The sequence below is a fragment of the Ptiloglossa arizonensis genome, chromosome 7 (assembly GCF_051014685.1).
Source record: "Ptiloglossa arizonensis isolate GNS036 chromosome 7, iyPtiAriz1_principal, whole genome shotgun sequence".
In the NCBI taxonomy this organism is placed as follows: Eukaryota; Metazoa; Arthropoda; class Insecta; order Hymenoptera; family Colletidae; genus Ptiloglossa; species Ptiloglossa arizonensis.
The window spans coordinates 15,557,773-15,576,164 of record NC_135054.1 but is presented as its reverse complement, the minus strand read 5'-3'; the positions used below and the strand labels follow the sequence as shown (position 1 = coordinate 15,576,164).

General features: G+C 38.1%; 1 protein-coding gene across 8 annotated transcripts in view; it reads left to right on the top strand.

The window, feature by feature from the left end:
- Positions 1 to 18,392, top strand: part of Cask (peripheral plasma membrane protein CASK) — a 266,805-nt gene that overhangs the window by 12,122 nt on the left and 236,291 nt on the right. For all 8 annotated transcript variants that reach the window (XM_076316663.1, XM_076316662.1, XM_076316659.1 and 5 more), the window contains exons 2-5: positions 7,960 to 8,072; positions 10,502 to 10,607; positions 13,864 to 13,941; positions 16,500 to 16,675. In XM_076316663.1, coding sequence (XP_076172778.1) covers positions 7,960 to 8,072; positions 10,502 to 10,607; positions 13,864 to 13,941; positions 16,500 to 16,675 — 473 coding nt within the window. The remainder of the gene's footprint in view (positions 1 to 7,959; positions 8,073 to 10,501; positions 10,608 to 13,863; positions 13,942 to 16,499; positions 16,676 to 18,392) is intronic.

Genomic DNA, 18,392 nt, shown 5'->3' with positions numbered 1-18,392 from the left:
GTATACTAGGTGGAACAAATATAGCGAGGTACTTGAGGCACGCTCGAGTGGTCTGTTCAGCGATACCCTTGCCGAGGTACAAGCCGCCAAATACGGTTTTCGTAATTTACTTAATGGATCTGGGTTGGGTCTACTTTTACTTTTTTTTTTTGTGTCATGGAACTTTTTCCTTACCTCTAAAGAGAAGTTTCTCCTTAAATTGTGACCGGAGAACTTTTCCATCGACGAGGGACTGTTTTTGGAAATATTTTAAAATATGGGTCTCTAGACTTGCACCGTTCTTCATATTCGGAGCGAGTTCTTGTTTCTGCGGTTGAAAAATGATCGGTACTTGGAACACGACATTGAGTACGAAATGAATACGTATTGTTCGACCGCGATATGTAAATGCGAACGACGGAGATCATTTTTGATCGTTCTCGCGTTAAAAGGTACGTTTATTTAATATTTCTTTGTAGAAGTACTGTAGATCCAAAGTGATAATTTAAAGTATCGGTAATAAACTTCGTCAATTGATAGAGAAATTTCGTTGGAATCTGCAACAATAATTCCATTAAATTTTGGCGTTTAATGTTTCTTTGTAGAAATACTATAGATCCAAGGTGATAATTTAAAGTATCGGTAATAAGCTTCGTTAATTGATAGAAAAATTTCGTAGGAATCTGCAAGAATAATTCCATTAATTTTTTGTTGTTTAATATTTCTATTAAGCGATAAAGTATCGCTAACAGTATCGGTAATAAACTTCGTCAATTAATAGCGAAATTTCGTAGGAATCTCTAACAATAATTGCATTAAATTTTGGTGTTTAATGTTTCTTTGTAGAAATACTATGGATCCAAGATGATAATTTAAAGTATCGGTAATAAACTTCGTCAATCGATAGAGAAATTTCGTAGGAATTTGCAACAATAATTTAATACGTTGAAGAAGAGTCTATTACGGGCAGAATCGGTATTGGTTCGAGCGAACTCCGAAATCCTGTGGATGTGTATCGAGGGTGTTGTTTATTCCCGAGTTTCTCTAATAATTCCATTTATCACGTTCAATTTCCTATCCCTCCTGTTTCCCGTTCGCGAGCCCGTCATGTCTATATGCGTTCAATAATGTGGAAACAACTAAACTATAGAGATAGAGAATTAATATCGATGCGGAGCGACTGCAACAACGCACTTTGACATCGAGTGTTGCTTCTGTCCCTACCAAGAATTATCTAATTACATCAGGTTCATTGTTCTCTTTATAGGTATTATTGCGATCGTATTTACTCTTCCCATTTGACGTAAATCTGTTTACGTCGGGTATCATCGACACGTCAAGTTGTAGAAGCGTATACGTTACAGTACCTCCTATTCTTGTCATTTTTTAAAATTAATTATCGAAATTCTCGACATCATCGTTTTGAACATTTTTTTCCAAGTTCTGTTTTTCATACCGGTACTACGAACCGAGATCATTTTCTACCTCGGGAACGCGTTAAGGCACTGCCGAGCTGTAAACATTAAAATTAGAAACGGAGCCGATCGTTTCGTTCGACGACCGCGTTGAAGTTTTTCTTGGAAGTTCGTATTCGCCCTAGCAACACACACGTACAAAGGTACACACTCTATACACGTTCGTGGTTTCGATTTTCTTCGACCCAAAGAAAACGGAACAGTGGAATACGCGATATTTCTCGCTCCGGCAAGCTTCCCACAAAAGAAGACTCTGCGAGCTCCCTGTAATATTCGCCGTGACGATAATTATTTAAGAAACGGTGAACCATACTCGCGACCATAGAATGTACCAAAAATAAGAATTTTAATAAATCAAGTATTATTCCGTAATCATTTAAATTACACAGATATCGTACGAAAGAGAAATGTTCGAATGTGCAGGCCCAATGAAAAATCGATTTCAGAAACCATGCCATACGATTTAAACGTTAGAGGTGCTTATAATAATAGTTCACGGGAAGTCCAAGTGCAAGAAACGTTCCAAGTGCTTCTCACTCCCATACGGTTGAAGTCCGTACGGTCCAAGTGTTACAATCGTTCTGCTTTTAAAAGACTACCTCTGTACTACCCGGAACTTCTGGTTCTCCTTCGTGGGTAATCTTAGAGGGATTTACATGTAGGTCACGGAAAAGAAAAGCCAATAATTTCAGGGCGTTTTCCTGATCAGACAACGCATGGGAATTTATTTCGTGCTTTTTATTATTATTCCAGCAGGGTACACGTATCCTCGATGATGAAATTAGATACGAGTCATTTTTGTCGAATTAATGGGACTCGTTTACGATGGTCTACCGTCACGCGTCGCAACGACTGTTAATCACCATCTGATTTGTATCTATAACCACGGTTATCGTCCATTTCCACTGTGCCACTTAAGGTTCCAGTATCGTGTCTAAGATGTTTGATTCTATCTAGCATCGAAGTACTTATAAATACACACTCGAACAGGTACTGCAGAATTCGAAGTTTCGAGATCCGACCAATTGAATTCGATCCCATCTCCACTCGCCAGACTCTCGGGCTTGAAACTACCGGAATTCCGTTTCATCGAGTTATATGCAACAGTATGGATACCTTGGTTACGAACGGGTGTCGAATTTTTCGCGTAACAATCGACGAGGAGGTGGAAAAAATTATTTAGGTCGTGCGTTCGGATTTCTACGTTAATCACTCGCCGCGCTCAACTTAACTCGTGCCGTATATAGTTTCCAGATAAAGAAGCGAAATCGTGCTGCTTGGTAACTGAAAAAGAAGAAAAAAAAATATGCCGATTAAAGTAAAAGAATGGTAATGGAATTGAGAGCAGAAATACTTATTTAGTAATTGCCTGTAAATATTTAAAAACGCGAAAAATGAAAAAATGAAAAAATGAAAAGGCAATGAAGCGAAACCAGGGCCTGGTAATTAAAGTAACAAAGGGAATGGAATAAAACAGGAAAGATTGTGCAATTTGGAGCGGTAATATTCAAATATCTTTTTGTAATTATTCTAAGATATTTAAAAGGTGAAAGAAGAAAATGATGTTGGGTTTTTTAAAGCTACTATTGACAAAGACTCGACAGGGTAGCGGTTGGAGGAACTTTTATACTTTTTCTGTACATTTTACGAGGTTTGACCTTATGTGACCTTGAATGATTTTAAACGACCAACGTATTACAAATCCTTGAACTTGTCGCATAATCTGTACGATTGAATGAAAAACAGAACAGTACTATTTCCAAAGTTGTTACATAGTTATCACCATTGTTTGTAACTTGTTACCGAAGTCTCTAACAATCTGAAAGTCGATGCTATGTACGATAGTCGTTTAAAAAAGCAGAAGTGATCTTGAAATCCGTAAGCACCTCGACCTAGATTAAAATCGTGCTGACTATAGAATGTCCCCCTCGATAAACATACTTACAATTAGTTTCGTTGGAAACATTTGTTTGGATGACCAGTAGTTTCGCAAGGTGACCCAGTGTATAGAATTAACGAAACCGTTTTAAATGTGACATTGTATTAGGAGTTGTAAGAAGCTTCTTTCTTTTTCTTTTTTTTTTAGAAAATTATTAAAATTTGACATTCGAAACTGATTCCGTATCGAACAGTAACTCCCTTTTCCGTCTTTGAGCTGATCATTTTTTTCAAATGGCCCCACAGTTATTTTTAATTTGAGCTCCATTATTATACTCGACGATGGACGCCCTTAGGGGTACGGATGGTTTAGTATGCGGAAGCGTTACCGTGTAAAGGTGAACGCTTTCGTCATTATTTATACGACACTGTTACCCGGAAACGCAATTTTTTCGAGTTTCCCGCGTACCGAGACATTTTAACCGTTCGGTAAAAAATATTTGTACGGCTCGTACTCGTCTCCGGTGTATGACCTAATTTTTCGCTGAGGAATGTTTCTTTGCTGCGAAAGGGTTAAAACGAAACGCTCGAAGACAATTAAGGTGGCGACAAATCCATTCTGTACGTGTTTTCTTTGTAACGAAGCTGTAAAGAGAAAAGAAAAATAAAGTTTTATTGTTATTCTTTACAATGCCACATAAAACGGCACGGTTGAAAGTAAGGAGACGTTTTAGGGACTTTCAACTGGTTCGCAATGAACACATAACTTGTATTAATAAATGCTTGGACTTCAATTACGACAGTCTCTGGTTTCGTTTATAGGTTACAATAAAGGTTAAATACAGCAATTTCTGACGCTAGTGTAATCCGATCTACAGCCGCATTGTATCTATAGAATGATTTATTTCAGTACTTGGCATTAAATTACACGCAAGCTCGTTGCAGTGTGCAGCAATAATTAAACAAAAGTTACGTGACATCAAGGGTGACATACAGGGTGATTCACCTAACTTGTCGAGCTTAAATAACTCGTGAACTGTTCGTTCTATGAAAAAATGTTTCAAACAACAATCTATACGATACCGAGGGTGACGTATTGTATAATAATTAATCACATGCCGTCCAGGTTGTTTATAACGAAACGAAGGTCACCTTCGATCATTGAACTCTGAAATTTTAAATTTGACCGTCGGATAATAATAGTAACGTGCTCTTTTTTCCTCGTCCAACTCAAAACAGACAAAGTCACGATCAACCGATAGAATATTCATTTCGTGTTCGTGTCTCCGTTTTAGATACCAACGGTTGTAAAAATGTTTAAACTCATAATTTAAGTTGCTCTCTTTAACACTTAAAACGGTGCACTTCCAGGAAGTTAATTTACACGAAAGAACCACGAAAGTTTTATCTTTGAACATTTTTCGTAACGGTTCTCGAGATAACGTCCGAGCGAGCACAATGTGAAATTAATAAATCGATCAACATCGTTCGATATCACCTACGTTGAATATTTTTTTCCACCGATTAATCGCGTGTAATTGACGGCAATACGATTCCTACGTTTCGTTCATCGATCTTCGGAAACAAATGTTTGGATAGAATGAACAAAGTCCATTACGTTCAAGCGTAATTACGAGGATGGTAAGCCGATTTCTGGTGCCAGAATGTTCTCCGTTAATTGACCGTTGCGAAGGAACAAGGAGGTGTCGATAATTTCTTGTAAGAAGTGGGCCATGTTGGCGTACAAGCCACCTTACCGACTCCACCCGAGGTTATAGATTGTCCCACGGAAGTGCTTTCAACACCGAAAAAGACAGAAGACGTCGTTTTCCATAATTCGTTCAGCGACGACGAGAGACGATGGTAAAAGAGTGAAAGCTTTGATCCGTACAAGGGCTATAAGTATGCATGAATTCCCAAGGCAGTCTTCGCAATCCCTTTACAGCGTGTTTAGATACTTGTACCTCGATGAATGTTTCGCGAACGATAAATATAAATAACAAGACAATCGGGTTTTATCACGCTATTTCTTCGTGTCTTCTTCGAATCCATTAAAAGATAAAAGTTCACTGTGTTGATGCTATCGTGAGAAACGTTTAAATCAAGTCCCGCTCAGGTATCGTCTTCTTTCATCAACCGTTGATAGAAATCTTCGACCATCCACACGTAGTTACGGCCACCTACACTTACGTAGATATGAGTTTTTTTACAGCGGAACATTATCTCGAACCAGATACATCAGAGATACACTTTACGATTCCTTTTAAGGGATTCGTCTGGACCTTAGCACTTTTTACAGATCAACGTCACGTTGTACCGAGTAACGTGTTAACTTGATGATCGTAAAATTTAATTCGATTCTCGAAGAATCTGAAAAATATAGAGATATAAAATGATTGTATTATTTTCAACGAGAACGCTCGCGAAATTCTTTTATGTTTCTGCGTCGAGAACTTGAGTCGTGCTAGATGATAACAAAATTTAGCGTACTTGTACAGCAACAATTGAATATAAATGTTACAATACGAATCTGTTGTGTCTGCGTTCGACAAGTGACGTTAATGTACGACTGCCTCTTAATGGTAACATTGTCTTCGTTCTATTGGTTGTTTTTCGCACAATGAAGGCACGAAACAAAGGTGTTGTAACTCTTAGTTAGGTGTTCATGTAGGTCTGACAAGCTGAGTGATGTGTTTGCACGAAAGGGAAGGTTTCTAATTTTCTTTTCTATTGGAGGACATTGCTCGTGTTTCGGGGAACGATTTTCTTTCGTTCAAAGGATGCTCTTCGACGTTAAATAAAAGCTTACTCTTCGAACGTACAATTCAATCGGTAAAGAGATCTCTATTTCACGAAATTTGCGCACGACATTCTCTTACAGTTGTAATTCCGTAGATTCGGTCTACGATTATTTAGTTTCGCCACTAATTAATTCATGGACGTGCAAATGAGCTAAAAATAATTTCTTTGTATAAGTTTTCTGAATGGAAATAAAGTGCGCGGAGTAGAAGATATAATGTTGTTCAAAAGTGGAGTAAAGTAGAGTTAAGAGGACAGAGTTTCAAAAGACTACTTCTATTGGTGGAAATTTATGATCTGTAAGTAGGTGGGACACTGAACGACCTTGATTTTCCATATAACGATAGATCGTAAAGTGACAGAGTACATGAATATTCAATTAGTGACCTAGAAGGGCCCACCTTGAGTTGGTTTTCTCGACTTTATTGTATCATTGGCAACCCTTTCGCTCTACTTACCCGCGTGCTATATGCATCAGAATTCTGTTCAAAAGGACCAATATGATCATTAATAAGTACATCGGTAGTCCTTAATTGGACATCGTAAATGCTTCGAAAAGTAGAACCAATTTGTTGACACAGTTGAATACAAATTCTTTCGTATTTGGCTGCTCTGTTGAAAATTATATAATCTGATTAGCTATAACGTGCAAAATGACGAGTGTCGAAAAGATTTAAGAAGGATTACATTTTAACAATACGACACAAAATGCAAATAAACAAGTTGTTTGACTTAAGATGTTACAAATTGTTCAATTTTTGTACATTAAATAAGCAGATCTACACTCTTCTTAATTTACGAATTAAATCCATTGTATTTATCGAGATTAGCGAAATTTTCTCTCCACGATTGCCTCGTAAAGTATATATTAGGTTATTAAGTAGACAGGGGACGATGCTTTCGGTTATGTAGTATCACTTCTACGAATTGAGACTCGGGAATAGGCCATCGGCACCATCCTGAGCGAAACTTTTGCAAAAGAACTCCTAGATCGAAGTTGTCAATTGAGCAATAAAAGTTTATAAAAGAGCGAGTCTCGTCCGGCAGTTCGTAGTATCCCATATTGGAGCGCAGAAGCGGGCAAGATTCTTATCCGGATAAAGATCTCAAATAACCAATGGATGATAAACTGTAAAATAACGGTACCAAAAATTAAACTTTCCAATCGAACATTGGGAAGGAATATTCCATATTGATCGATACACCGACACTGTTTTTTTCTTTCGTAAACCAAAGGAATAATTCTCAGTATCTAACAAAGAATACGAATAAGAACTATACAATAATAACAATAATAAAAATTCAACATTGGAATCAAATATTTGGAAAGAATATTTCCATTTTAATTTCCGACACTATTTTGACCACTTCGTAAACCAAACGATTGATTCTCGATAACCGAGAAACCTGTGCAACGATAATAAAAAACGAAACTTTCGAGCGTTCGAACTCTCGATCGTTCCAAGTCGATCTCGTTCCACGTCTTTTCGTTGGTCCGTGGATTCGTTCCGGTCGGTCCCCGCCGCGAATTTTTCATCCTGGAAACAATCTCGCGACTCGTACCCGCTCGAGAGTATGCGTGGCCGTTCGCTCGCCGCAGAGATCATTTGTTGCATAGCTGGTTGTCGCGAATTCGATGAATGCGCGCGTGACCAACGTTCGACGAATTACCCAGCCCGTTATCGGGTTTAATGGAGCTCAGTCGCTGGCTCCCGAGCTAAGCCAGCTATCGCGTTTACGGCTGGGCATAATGGAGCATGAATGATACGAACGGGACCGACGCCCGTGATTATTATCACTCAGCCCTTTTCTTCACGTTTTGTTTCAGGGGACCGTTCAGTGTTGTTCGGAAATGCATTCACCGACAGACGGGCCAGACATTCGCCGTAAAAATAGTCGACGTTGCAAAGTTCACATCCAGTCCTGGTCTAAGTACAAACGGTGAGTCTCACGGGATGCCAGAATGCGCATACATCTCGGTGTGTTCCGCCATTAATTTCCGCCGCCTGCGCGAAACATAACGTATTCCCTGTGCCCGGGTGCCGCGTTTCCATATTCTCTTTTACGACGTGCCCGTACTTACGAGCTTTCGAGCCGTGAATCCGTGACGTTCTTCATTGTACGCCTCAATGGGAATCGGTTTCGTTGTCCGCGGTGCCCACGTATCCCGTATCTTAATCCGAACGGTGGTTAAGCTACCCAGAAAACGGATGAATCGCGGAGTCGGTTATTTGGCCGGGGATCCGAATACGAGCACGGTATGAGATTCTGTTTGCATTAATTGATGACAGGGACCGGGAATGTTGATCGTAGAAATTGGGACACGTGTATAGGTGAACCTATCGGAGTTTCTTGGGGGCTGAAGTAATCGATGACCGCCACGTTCGAGCGACGAAGATCAGGCTAGATTCAACCGCCACCGGGACGATAGTGTCGCACGCGTGTTTAGTTTTTAACATTCTGGCGGTCGTCGACAATTCGCAATTTTTACCATACGGTGATATCGACGTTGGAACGATTGATGTTATGTTCTTCGATACTTTTTTTTTTTTTTTTTTTTTTTAACTTGGAATTCATTCAGGAGAATTGACTTCTCGCTCGTTGTAATCGTTTCGTTCGCGGGATGTTTGGAAACGGGAAACGTGAAATGACACGGCACGGTTTGTTAATGTTTGAATATTTTGTTGCACTTGTCACGAGTTTTCTGTAACGTTGCTCGTAGTTGAATATGGTTCTTTGATTGTTGTCTCTTTCTCGAGAGGTTTGCGGTTATTGTTTCTTTACTGAGAAATCGAACTGCTTGAAATTTTTTTGCTTTTCTTTGCGATGCTTGTTTGCAAGAAGCTTGTGTGTTCGATTTGTTGCCAATCGGTGCTGTTCAATTTTTTTATTTACTGTTTACAGATGGCGCATTTTAAAAATGTTTATTCAACGATTGTCGTTGTATTCTGATTTCTCTGTTCGTGCGGTATACTTTCAATTACGTTCACGAGTCTGCGTTTCAATTATTTAAATACGACTTTTGTAATTTCACGTTGAAAATTTGCCTTTACCGCGATTTAAAATTAACAATCATCGCTTTCCCATTGTAACGCATTTCTTTTCATCTTCAATTTTGAGCACGCGAACGTTCAGAATATGCAACGCCATGAGAATGAATTAACGGGATGTTTAACAAACGAGTCACGTGTAGTAATAATTTTACACATATTTCTTTTCATGGATCCTCGAACTCTATGGGTGAATAACTTTTCGTGTCGAGTACTTTTCTTGCGCACCGTTATTATTGGGTACAATAATTTTGCATTTATATTTCATAAACGTGTACGTTACTCTTCACGTCCAAACGAGTAAATAGATCAAATATTCTTACGCATTGATTGTATTTTAAAAGCAATCTCGTTTCTCGAGAACTAATATAGCTTCCGTTTGCAATGAATCATTTATTGTCAGAAACACTTCGTAGGCGTGCACTGTGTAGTGTATATTTTTGCATGTCTAATAATAAATATTGTATTTTACATACCTAGGTGTCTAAGAGATGCATATTTCTAATAATAAACAAAATGGAGATGCGTCGCGTTAAGGGTTAATAATATTATGAAAATGCGTCATAGTTGGATCGTAATTCAAGAGTTATTCGTACGTCGTAAAATTAACGAAAATTAATTCCACGAATAATTGTTTTTGCGGAAATATCTGTGAAATATTTTTCCATTCGTGTTTAATTCATACCGACTGATTTCGTTCGAGTTATTCCATGTGTGCGTTTACGATAATTTTGCAATCATTATCGCGGAACTCTCGTTTAATATTACATTTATCAAGTCCTTGGAATATACCTTTTACAATTTCTAATTTTATGCTTAACAGATTATTTTGTCCGACCGTCGTCCTAACTTTGCCTTATTTCGCGATTAAATGTAGCATTAAATCGTTTATATTTGATTAAATACGGTTTTGATAACATCTGGACTTAAAATTCGTTCGTTTCATTTCGCTTGAAATATTTCCGATGGTAATTGTGAAAATGATAATAAACTTAAATTATTAAAAGGACTCACCGAGTACGAAGAAACGAAGAAATTCATAGTTTCGAACAATTAATTAAAAATTAATCCGTAAAAATTATTTTGTACAATAATTGGTCGGATTGATTTCAAATTTTTCATACGAATATCGTGTTCTAGTTTTTCTAAGCAAATATCGTTCATAAAACACAGGAATATTTAATTTCTAGTATTTTCGTTTCGTATTATTTGTGCAACGCTTTAGTTGGTCATGTCGTGCTTTCTCATCAATTCTATTTAAAAATGTACGAGTCACAGTTACAGAGGAAATAAAGTTTCGTAACTATACGATTGCTGCAGATTTGAAGCGCGAGGCCACAATATGCCACATGTTGAAACATCCCCACATTGTAGAGTTGCTCGAGACCTACAGTTCGGAGGGTATGCTGTACATGGTATTCGAATAGTAAGTATAGCGATATCAAGTTATTTTATTTCACTTCACGACGAACTGAAACGCGTGAAATTTAAAACGAAAATATTCACCATCACGGAGCTGAAATTCAGTACAATATATTGAGAAAGATCATCGTATACCGTCATAAGTATACACCTATACATAACACACATGTGCGAATACATGTACCGCATATACGTCACAAAATTATCGACTTTAAAATATCATGCATACTGGACAACTGTACAGACTGCCTCTCGATGGAATTCAGATTCAATGATCGGAATATTTGAGGAAGATTATATTACTATTGGCGAGGATAAACTAATTACTAGTATTCTATAATAGGATTCTTATCGTAAAAGCGCAATTTATAGGGAAATAAATGACTTTTTCTTTCATCGATGTCTCTCAGATGCGTTCGTTACAGCTGCTTCCAATACACAAATGTTACCTTCGAGTTCCAAAGTGTTGAAAAGTTTACGCGAGCTTCGTATATTTTAATTCCTGCCACGAATCGTGTGCCGCTGCGATTGTTTATCAGCACGAATAAATCGTACCAGAGGTAATTTTGTTCAAGACGTACGTTTAGGTTTAGAACGTTTGAAACGTTCCGCGTGAAGAAAAGTAGAGCGACTTTACGAAATGGGAAAATAGCATTAGTATAATTGTACCCGAAGCAGAACGAGGAATGAAAGTTAAAAGGAAATACGGAACGACGGTTGATTTTTCATTGAAAGAGTTCAAAATAGACAAACCAAATTATCTTGTAACGTACGTACGTAGCTAGAAATAAGCGAAATATGCAAATATACAAACTATAACATAAATGTTTCTTAAAATACAAAAAATCTGTTGTAAATTTTTATCTTCTAGACTAAATTCGTACAGTACCAGTCGCAAACAATGATAAAAGATATAATTAAATGTAAGAAATAATTACTCAATCATTTTTCGAACGGTTGCAATATCGTTTCAAAATTAACAAATTTTTTTTCACAGTTAAGGTAAAAAAGTAAGTGGTCGACAAACATATTGTTCACCTTCTCGACATAGAAACAATCGTGGCCCTCGTTAAAAAGTCTTAAATAAATTAAAAGCTCGAGCTTTGAGCGTGCCAAAAGAATGCACCTGCACTCACACATATTGCAACGACAAAAGTGCAGCGTACAAAGACATTCGATCTACTGTGTGTAATTTTATACACATCTCTTCTATCTTTAGAACAATGTCTTCACTCTTTGTTTATATAGACAGATGTCTGGTGTCTGTAAAGTAATCTGCGGTACAGCATGAATCAGTCGTTCCTTTTGACAGACATAAATCTAGAGGCACGCAGTGTTCTTAAACGATAACATCCGGTGCAGAGATGTTGCGGACAATTTCAGTTTCTTCAAATCCGATAAAACGCGCGAGGATCTACCTACGTGATTTTCATAGAATTCTCTATTCAGATTTGAAACACGAACAGACGCCTCGATTAGATGCAATTACATCAATGTCCATCGTACGCTGACAATCATTTTTTGTACACTTTCGCTTCATTATGAATCGACATAACGAGCACTGAATCGATTACAAATACAGTTCATTGAACGTTCCAAAGCATGAATCACGTTGTAATTGTCGTTTGTTATCTGATCGTCCACGCGGGTCGTTGAATTGAAAAATATTTATTTCTTTAATGACAACACGCGTGTCTGTGTGTGTGTTGTCAATTTGATATATAAACCACGCGAAGGAAAGATCGTATCTCTACACGTACGATGAATTTTACGACTGAAATGGCTTAGATCTTTCACACGGATAAACAGACAATGGGAAGAAAGAAAACGTTTCAATCGAATTCGTTAATCGAAATTAGCGTGCTCTATTTTCTCTTATACACGTAACTGCAACTGTGAAAACACGATGTGCAGTTGCGTCTCCTTTTTAGCAAATTTTACTTCACGTCCGTCTTATTTTAAATAAATCGAATTTGTATGTATTGTTCGCCGCTCGTAAAAGTACCGAGTCGTTCAAGTATAAACGAGACTGACTCTTTTACAAATTATTTTATTGCAAAATCTCAGTGACAGTTATCTCACAATTCCGAGTAATGTTCCATGGGAAACAAAGCATCTTTTCAGTGCTCTGAAAGTTTTTTTTTTTTTTTTTTTTTTTTCTTTTCGCTGCATTCTTTTCAAAGAAATGACAGTACGTGAATCCATCCTTGAACATTTTACATTACTGCAACGTCGATTCTACAGCGCGGATACTCCAAAAGATAGAAGTATAAACAAAAGATGATAATCACTTGGAACGTGTGAGATTCTATTACACATGTTATCTGAACAGTTTCTCCGACTGTGTTTAAGGACGGAGCATTTGTTTCGAGGCAAACAAACCCGGTTTCCTGACCCTCCTTTTGTTTCGAAAGTTTCTTTTGCTTGATTTCGTTCGTCAACAGTCGTCGAGTACGTCGAGTACCGGCATTTTTTGAAGGTTAGGTCACCAAGAGCATATAGCTGTACCTCACCTTTGTACGAAACGTATTCCTAATTTTACTCACAATACTGTATTATTACTATTATTTTCCTCCTTCGTGTATATAATCTTGGCACAGTGACGACGTCTTTGTGATTACTTTTCTAACGTGAATTAACTTCATCGTGACTCAATTAATTTCTGATGATTGTAGCTACATTTATTCGTAACCAGTGGCTGCCGTATTCGAGTTGTCTGTTGACTTTGATAAGATACACACTGCACTGTAGTTGGGTCAAGATCAATTGATTACTCAAGGCCACTGACGAGTTGCCCCCATCACGTCGTTTGGTTACCTCGTCTATAGTCTCATCTCTTCGTGCAAATTTGCATTCACGTGTTCTCTCTCTCTCTCTCTCTCTCTCTTTGTTTCTAAAACATAGATGCACGTAGTGTTAGTAAGAGTAGGGGTACTTTGTAACGACATTCGTCGTAGAATAGTGGCCTTGAACGATCAATTGAATTCGCACATAAACATTGGCAAAGTGCAGGATGAAGATCACAGTGATTTGTTCCCTCGGAGTATTCCCTGAGAAAGTCTCGTTCATAGTTGAACATCCTGGTATTAGTATAAGGTGATAGAAGTACGAATACATCACAGAGCATTCTCATATTTTTAATCAGCGGTATACATATCCGCAGACCTGTTTCAAATTCATTATGCAGGTATTTCAATCCAATGTGAGCGTAAATCGTTACACCTTGTTAATTGTATGTTAATGTCGCGCTTCTGTTTCAGTATGGATGGCTCTGATTTATGCTTCGAGGTTGTTCGAAGAGCGACTGCTGGATTCGTGTACAGCGAAGCGGTATCCAGGTAAGAAAATGTGTGCGCTATAGGTATGAAATTATTCCATGCACCAGAACCCCTTTCTTTTATTCTACGCGAACTTTGAAACGACACTGCACTCTAAAGTCTTGAAAGAAATAGCAACCTAGATTCTTGGGTCCAGAAAACCCACCATTGCGAATCTGACTATCGATGCTATGCAGCAATTTGACTTAAAAAATTTGCATGATATTTACGGATCATCGTGAACAATTTATATCGTTACGTATAAAATCTGCATCAGGTTTCCTCTGTAGGAGGAACACACGTTATTTGCAATCAACTATAGAATATTATTATCGTCTCGTTCCTGTACATTCTTTCGAATATTGCATTTGATCTTTCTCTATTAATTTTCATTTTGTTCATTCTTAAATTTCATTTTCAAAGATAACACACTATTAATTAATTCTTTAATTTTAGACGATTCTAGAGCCCTCGTTGGAGTTCAATAGCATAAAGACATTGCGGCGAGACAATACTCTTTCCTCCTAAAATAGTTTTTACGTAACAAAATGTTATCGGTGCAAAATTCTATCGTCGATGCTAAATGTATTCACTATCGATTCAATAACGCGTTATAGAATGTTCGTGAACTATTTTGTATTCATCCACGAACAATTCCTCCTACGCTTGGCTCGATTATTACGTTTTTGAAAGTAAGTGACATTTCCTCGTGGAGATTCCAACCTCCTGTTTACAAATCCGTCCATGTAGAATAGTACTAAATTAGTCAGTCGCATGACGGACAACCTGGGCACGCGTCAGATTCAAAACTGTCCGTGAAGCGTGTTGCTCTCTTCATGGTTGTTGCAAATTTAGACGGCTGGTCGTAGTTATTGCCTGGAATATTTTTAGCGAGCATAATGGAAGCACATGAATCTTTCATTTTTATTGCGAAAGATCGGTGTATCTTTCGAACGTTTTATTTGCAACGGATAATATTAAAGTTGCAGACACCTGATGTCGAAATATCGGATATCGAGGATCGAAAAAATAATACAAAGACGATAAATGAATTTTCAAACTTTTGTTACTTAATATTGAGATATTCTAGTTTCAAATTGGAAACATTTTCAAGACTTCCTTTTCAACGTGTTTATTTATATTTCTGTCAACGATTCTGTATTTTTAAAAAAAAATTGACAAGGAAGCTTTCATTTTAATTAATACATCAATGTGTTCAATACTTCGAAAAACTGAGGGAATTTTCAATAAATATAATTTTCGTACGCGCAATCGGTCCGTATAAATATTGCAAACGTACGTAACTTTAATTTATTACTTTCAGGTAAATATGATAAATATAATACCTGATCGAACATTTCCCGCGAAAAGTTCGGGACGTTTCGAACGATGCGATACAACAATGCCTACAAGTTTCCGTCGGTAGTTTACAATTGGGCGTTACCCAAGTGTCCGAGATCGATTTTCTTCTCCTCGAAATGTATTATTAAATACCACTATTTACGAGATCCGTGCCCTTTTATTTCTGTTCGATCTTAAATTTACGTAACAAAACAACTGCCACGCAGATTGAAATTGTCATTCTACGAGTAATGAGTTTGGCTCCGATTTCGTATCTCCGATGTCAAATATTTCGCGGATGAAATATATTTTAGGAGAAATGCAGGCTATAAAGCAAACCAATTAATTCCACCAGTAACAGCAACGTGGAAGGGGTGAGCGAAGGAAGTCGAGTGCACCGAAAGGGCTGGAAACGTTCATGTTGATAAGCCACTATTTCCCGCTTATTCATTTTACGTGTACTTACGTATTATTATTTATAAGTGGAACGATGGGGATTTATTTTATTCGACAGATTCGTCAGAAGAATGACAGTCGCAAAGTGGAACGTTTTAAAAGCAAGTGACCTGTTACCTTATCGATATCATGAACAAGATAGTATAACATACTGATACACTTATTTTCCCAAAAGGAACCCAGAAAGTGTTTATACGAATTAACCTGCAAACCCTACAAGTTGCTAATTTAAATCTTTCAAAACAATTGATGCACATTTCCCCCGTTTAAGTACCACGAGGATATTCTTTAAAAAAGAAACGTAGACTCTAAGAAAAATTTTTAATTCGAAAAATCAACCCTTCCCTTGGATTCTCGCTTACCAGCCTTCGATCGATCGTTACGCGGCGGAGAACGCCAATGGGCGTTCGAAGCACACGCGTATTAAACGTGACTACGAAACATCCGCACACACGAGGTGTGCCGAGCCATCTGATATTCGCCTCGAAAGAGTTATCGTATCCGAAGGAGGACGATATCGATTCTGGACACTTGAGGCAATACCTCGCATTATCAGAAACGTCACCGCCGATGGATCCGACGTACCCTCGTAATTCGATCACGAGTCGAAAACATCAAGTGCACCGAATCAATAATATCATCCGGCGTTAGTTTAACCGCGTGTCACGTCTAACCAAGACCCGGCACTTTCTTCCATCAAGTGCAGAGAACGACACGCGTCCGTTTCTCAACTATTCCATCCCGCTTGGTATCCAAGTGTAACGCTCCCTTTCGTTTTCCAGCCATTACATGCGACAGATCCTGGAGGCGTTGCGCTACTGCCACGAGAACGACATAATTCATCGTGATCTAAAGCCGCAATGCGCCCTCCTAGCGGGCAAGGAGAATTCCGCACCGGTGAAGCTACGCGGCTTCAGCGTCGCCGTGCAACTTCAGTCGTCGCAGGCAAACGGCGTCGGTATGTTCTCACCACCTTTCTCTCATTCGTTCATGTTTTCTCTGCGTGTACAGCCGTTCCACAGAACGTACTCTTTACTATGCATTCTCAAGGGGACACGATACGGCGTTAGCTCTCTTCGGTGCTTTTTTCGTGCCTAGTTTCACCCGTACTCTCCTATTCTAGGCGCGTGTACGAGCCACTTGAGGTTAAGTCGCCGAAAATTTGATACCATAATCATCGATTTTCGATACTATCGAAGCGATTCCCTTTCAAGTTGCCAACGGTACGGGAACTCCTCGTTAAAAGTACGCGTACATGCCCCGATAAAAGTCTTGAGACTTTTTCGAGCTCTATTCGTGTTCGTTTGGCGCGTAACGAATAAAATTAAGTCGAAATAATTTTACAACGATATGTTTTACAACGAGGTCCAGTGTATTCCATGGAGCAATATTTATGACAAATTTTGTCCTACGTGCAACGATTTATTACACAGACGATTCAGTTCTTATTCGTTCATTGTGAAATGTTTCATTGTGCAACTGGAATACTAATTTTTATTCAGTGGGTAACGAATGGAAAGTAGTTTGTCTTTTGTTCGTTATTTGCAACTTTTATTCGAATAAAAAATAGGTGAACCGTTGCCCTCGCGACTGTGTAAACGAGAAAGGTGGATTCCTGGAGTAATGCCTCGTTCGTTGAAAGTCTTCGAGTTGATTCGATTCTATGTCTTTCAGCGAGGAGTTTCTGGATCGTAGTTCGAGCAATATCAACTGTTCGATCAAGGCCACTTATAAGCTATCCCCGCCATACTGCTTACCCCCACCACGTTCTCGTCTTTTCGCGCATAACCCGCAGGCACACGCTCTCAGTCTCTCGAACAGAGAAGCTAGGTAGTATGGAGTAAAAGAAGGAGTCATGCTCGGTATGATTCATAGTCACGGAAATGCCTTGAGCGGTGTTGATTTTGTCTCGACTATAGCTTGAAATAGAGCGTGCATATTGAGAGCGAACTGGTGGTTCGTCGGGCCATTAATATCTTGTAAACCTTCCGAGCTACGAGGCTGAAATTTTACACGAATTAATTTCCTGAGAGTACCAGTAAATGGTGTATGTTTCAAACAATCGGTGAATATGGTATTAAATCTCTTACCGTATGGCGTAAAGTGGGTCATACGTATTTGGAGGACACTTACAATGAAAAGTACAACCGAATCAGTTACAACATGTTTTTTACAACCCGATATTTACTATGGTACACAATAGACAGCATAGAAATTGTTATGTACACGTTAGTACCGATTATATAACGCTGATACGATTTTTGAATACTTTGAATATAATAAGAATGCAATAATGCAAAAGGTGATTAGTAATACAATGAGTCGGAAACGTAAGAAAATTAGTTTTTTTTTACAGAAGTTCGTTTTTAAGAAAAAGAAATTTCAATTTTGTATTTCTTGGAAATGAATTTTTGTACGTAAGAAATTCATTTTATAGCTTCGACCCACTCTTGCATAAGCAAAAAGTTTGTTCAACACCCATACCAACGTTTTACAGTGTCGTGTGAAAGATATTTTTTGAACGAACAAACATTCTCAAATTTGAGCAGAATTCTTGTGGCTGATTTTCGAAACTAAATTAAATTAATTGTTCAAGTTCACTAGTCGTCCCCAAAAGATTACTTTTTTTTATCATTTTCAATAGAATCGTATAAAGTATAATAAATTGAGAAGGT